The sequence below is a fragment of the Alnus glutinosa genome, chromosome 12 (genome assembly GCF_958979055.1).
Source record: "Alnus glutinosa chromosome 12, dhAlnGlut1.1, whole genome shotgun sequence".
Classification (NCBI taxonomy): domain Eukaryota; kingdom Viridiplantae; phylum Streptophyta; class Magnoliopsida; order Fagales; family Betulaceae; genus Alnus; species Alnus glutinosa.
In genome coordinates, this window is record NC_084897.1 from 25,334,191 (window position 1) to 25,339,197 (window position 5,007).

Consider the following 5,007-nt stretch of genomic DNA (forward strand, 5'->3'; position numbering starts at 1 on the left):
CATTGCCCTTTTTCATGATAACAACATGTCATGTCCGAATCTACCAAATCTGTGGGTTTTTATCAAGTACGTACGTATGAGCTGCCTGCCATAAGAGAAGAGATTCAAGAAAATAAGCACGATCTGGGTCGCAGCTTCATTAACTAGCAAATTAACCATTTCATATTTAGTTGAAGTAAAAAATTCAATTCAAACAATTTTTCTAAGCCGCTAGAACTAGTTTTCTTCATTTTCTTAATTATGATGTAGCGGAAGCGAAAGATAGAAAGAAAATAAGCAGCTAGCTAGGTCGTAATTTCTTTGATTTCAATATTTCTTTATCCAAAGACATTTTCTCAATACATTTATTGGTCTTTTATAGCAACGGTCTAGAGCACATAAATATGGAAACTAAGAAGGAAATATTACAAAATATTAAGATGAAAAATTCAAACAAACCGCAAAATCTTAAAATAGATTTTGTCATCCAAATTAATTGGATGACAATCGGTCAAAGCTAGGATCATGATTCTATCTTAAAATTCTTTCATTATACGTTTAAATTCACTAAAATGTGTCTTGGTAACAACTCGTTTGACGGGGCTGCAACCAAAGTTTACTCCTCGGCCATTACCCTAGAGACTCTCGCCCGAACCCCGAGATATACAAATCGATTGGATCTTAAAATTGAATAAAAAATATCGGATTACATCACCAACTAACTTCTTTGTATAAATGGGAATTGTATAATATACGAGTATGGGAGTTTCGTATGTACGCGTGTACGTATAAGCATGCTTGTATATATACTTTTCATCCTATCAACAAGAATTAGAAGACAAACAATATAAAGCGCCCAATCTCCAACCTGAGTCACTGGTGTGTGAAATGAAGAAAATAAGTCATTGTTCAAGGACTAATTGGGTAGCCCTACTACATAGTACATAATTGACAAATAAAAATATTATTAATTAGCACCAATTTGGTTTTTTTTTTTTTTTAAAAAAATTATTATTAGAGTGACCAAAATAACACTACTATTTCTATTATAACGAGAGCAGCTTGCCCCCAAGGAGGTACAACAACTAGTATATAAGGCCCCATAATATCTTACCCAACCCAGCAACATTTAGAGTTGCATTTCTCAACAACACACGAGAGCCATGGATTCTCTCCTACAAGCCTTGCAACCTTTGCACATGGCGGCCTTCTTTATCATCCCCTTACTGTTCTTGTTGGGCATAGCTTTTCGTATTCGCCAAAGGCTGCCATATCCACCAGGGCCTCGAGGGTTACCAATCATCGGAAACATGGGGATGATGGACCAGTTAACCCACCGTGGGCTAGCCAAGCTGGCTAAACAGTACGGCGGGATCCTTCACCTCCGCATAGGTTACTTACACATGGTGGCCGTATCAAGCCCTGACGTGGCGCGCCAGGTCCTTCAGGTCCAAGACAACATCTTCTCCAACCGTCCGGCCACCATAGCCATCAGCTACCTCACCTACGACCGTGCTGACATGGCCTTCGCTCACTACGGTCCCTTCTGGCGCCAGATGCGCAAGCTCTGCGTCATGAAGCTGTTCAGCCGCAAACGAGCCGAGTCGTGGGAGTCGGTGCGAGACGAGGTCGACTTGATTGTTCGAGAGGTAGCCGCCAACATCGGGAAGCCGGTGAACATCGGCGAGCTGGTGTTTTCGCTGACGAAGAACATAATCTACAGGGCCGCTTTTGGGACGTCCTCTCATGATGGCCAGGACGAGTTTATTGGGATACTACAGGAATTCTCAAAGCTTTTTGGCGCTTTCAATATCGCGGATTTCATTCCTTGGCTCAGCTGGGTTGACCCACAGGGGCTCTACACGAGGCTCCCCAAGGCTCGCCAGTCACTGGACGGGTTCATCGACACGATCATCGACGATCACATGGCGAAGAGGCAGAAAAATCATGGCTCCGTTATTGAAGGTGAGACTGATATGGTGGATGACTTGTTAGCTTTTTACAGCGATGAAGCAAAAGTCGGCGACTCCGATGACTCCATCAGACTCACCAGAGATAACATCAAAGCCATTATCATGGTAAGAAAATTCACAGGATCGCACTTTTCCTCTCTTTGGTTACACGTGCACATCCGTTTCGGAGAAAGACATAATTTTTTCACAAAATCAGCCTCTAAAAATGACAAATATTTCTTAATAGATAAGAACACAACAAACAACAAACTATAGTAACTCCAAAATCTAACCTTATTTAGTCCTGTTGATATCTGATCCGATACGATTCTTAAGGATAAAGGGGGTGTTCGGTAACGTACATACTATTCCCTTCATTTATTTTTACTTTTCTTAAAAAAAAATAATTAACTTGGAAAGATTCTAATTTTATTTTTATTTTTTATATTACATTAATAATTTTTTTTTATTATTCAAATAACAAAATTCACTACAATACAAAACTTTTTTACATTTTCATATAAATTATTTTCACTTTATATCACATCAATCATTACCGCTAAAAAGAAATTCAACTCAACAACTTTTACCAAACAAACCATTTCATTTTTTTAGAAATGATTCATACACTCATTTCTCACAACAGCCCCACAACAAGCTGATGTGGCTGGTAATATTCTATTATTTTTTTACAAAAAGAAAAGAAAAGAAAACAAAAAAAATAATAAAATATTACCAGCCACGTCAGCTTGTTGTGGGACTGTTGTGAGAAATGAGTGTAGGGATCATTTCTCCATTTTTTTTTTTTTTTTTCTCTTTTAAAAAAGTAGGGTCCATGTGTGCTTCACGATTAGACCTCACATATGTAATGATAATTTTGAAAAGTAGAAAAATGTGAGGAGGACTAAGAGATTGATGAAACTAATCATTTCTCTTTTACCATACATAAATCTCACATATACTTTTAAATCAGTCTTTTAATGCTGTATATTCTTTCAGATGAGTGATTTGTAAACAACAGTTGTGCATTACTTTGGAGACATGAGATGGGTCCTACGTGGGACCCATGTGGTAGAACCTACCATATGGAACCCACCCAATATCTTTAAGACCATACACAACTGTTGTGCAAGAGTCATTTTTATTCTTTCATAATTCTTCTCACACTCTTTTATTTTTTAAAATCATCATTGAATTTGTAAGGTTTTATGTGGGATACAAGTGAACTTTCACATATATCTAACAATAATTTTGAAAAAGTAAATAATAAGATAAAAATCAGAGAAGAAAGAAATCATTTTTCTATTAAAAATACATAGTAAAAGTACATACTTTTAAACATGCAAGTCAATTTAAAAATTTTGAATGTCCTTATCGTACACTATTCTTTCACATATTTTTAAATCACAGTCTTTTAATTCTATCAAAATTGTATATAAAACTCACATGGTGGAAAGACTGATAGCACTCTTCAAAATTGAATCAACAGACTTTTGCAATTTTATTTAAAAATAATTATTTTTTAATCTTCGAAAGGCCAAACAAACAAAGTACATTACTGAGTAACTTTTGTCATCTTATCAACTCAGCCGCGAAAACAGCTAATGGTCAATAAAGTAATAATGGGTCATACCTTGACATAAAACGATAAGATTAATTATGATTAGTACAAAACAAATTCGGGAAAAATGAATTCAATTTTGAAAATTAAGGCAGTTTGGGTGTGCGATTAAAATTACGAATACTGAATAATTTTTGTTTGAATAGTTTAAAAAATTTGAGATAAAATTAAAAATAATTAAATAAAATTTGAGTAAAATTTAAATTTAACAAAATAATTCAAATATATTTTTTAAAATTAATAAAATATAATAAAAAAGTGTATTACTCAAACATGCCGTTAAATTAAAAGTATACTGAATAGTTTGTGTTTTGTATATATATATATATATGAATGATGTTTTCACTTCTTTTACCAATTTTTTTATTGTATATATAGATGATGTCTTAATCTTCTCCAAATCAATAGAACAACATTAAAAACATTTACATATTTTTGTCGGAATCATAAAAAATAATGGATAGTAGTTTCACCGACTAAAATTAATTTATATATAACGTGCAGTATTGTTGCATTGCAGGACGTGATGTTTGGGGGGACGGAGACGGTGGCGTCAGCGATAGAATGGGTCATGGCGGAGATGATGAGAACCCCAGAGGAGCTGAAGAGGGTGCAACAAGAGCTCGCCGAAGTGGTGGGTCTCGACCGGCGCGTGGAAGAGAGCGACTTTGAGAAGCTAACCTACTTGAAATGCGCACTGAAGGAGACTCTACGCCTCCACCCACCGATCCCTCTGCTCCTCCACGAGACCGCCGAGGACGCGGAGGTCGCTGGCTACCGAATTCCGGCGAAGTCGCGCGTGATGATCAACGCGTGGGCCATTGGCCGGGACGCCAACTCGTGGGATGATCCAGACACTTTCAAGCCCTCGAGGTTTCTCAGGGAGAACGTGCCTGACTTCAAAGGTAGCAATTTCGAGTTCATACCATTCGGGTCGGGTCGGAGGTCCTGCCCTGGCATGCAACTCGGGCTGTACGCGTTGGACCAGGCCGTGGCTCACCTGCTCCACTGTTTCACATGGGAGTTACCGGACGGCATGAAGCCCAGTGAGCTGGACATGAACGATGTGTTCGGACTCACCGCGCCGAGGGCGACTCGGCTCGTTGCGGTGCCAAGTAAGCGCGTTGTCTGTCCACTCGTCTAAGAAGATGAGTTAGTGGGTTGGTGTGCTTTTGTGTGCTTTGGGAGATTTGCATAATGAATTGTATAGAGCAACGAAAGAAAACTAAAGGCGAATTTGCATGGCCGCCCCTCCTTTTCTCTTTTGGAATTTTACTGTATTTACGAAGAACCGACGAAAATAACTGTGAAGAAACCAAATTGAGAGGATTTGAGATCTCTTCTACTCTTGTGTATAGCACCCTCTTTTATTCCATTAATCAAAAGGAATTCTTATTTCGAATAATCAAAACAAAAGCTTATATTTAATGATATAGCTTTTGTGATTTCTTTTTC

General features: G+C 37.7%; 1 protein-coding gene across 1 annotated transcript; it reads left to right on the top strand.

The window, feature by feature from the left end:
• Positions 1-1,087: 1,087 nt before the first annotated feature.
• LOC133851422 (cytochrome P450 84A1) lies at positions 1,088-5,007 on the top strand. The gene is made up of 2 exons (XM_062287847.1): positions 1,088-2,057; positions 4,073-5,007. The coding sequence occupies exons 1-2, from the start codon at positions 1,143-1,145 to the stop codon at positions 4,694-4,696; spliced, it is 1,539 nt and encodes a 512-aa protein (XP_062143831.1). The 5' UTR covers positions 1,088-1,142; the 3' UTR covers positions 4,697-5,007.

Coding starts and splice junctions, on each gene's coding strand:
- LOC133851422 (XM_062287847.1), top strand. CDS start 1,143: ATGGATTCTCTCCTACAAGCCTTGCAACCTTTGCACATGGCGGCCTTC. Junction 2,058..4,072: donor ACATCAAAGCCATTATCATG/GTAAGAAAATTC, acceptor GTTGCATTGCAG/GACGTGATGTTTGGGGGGAC.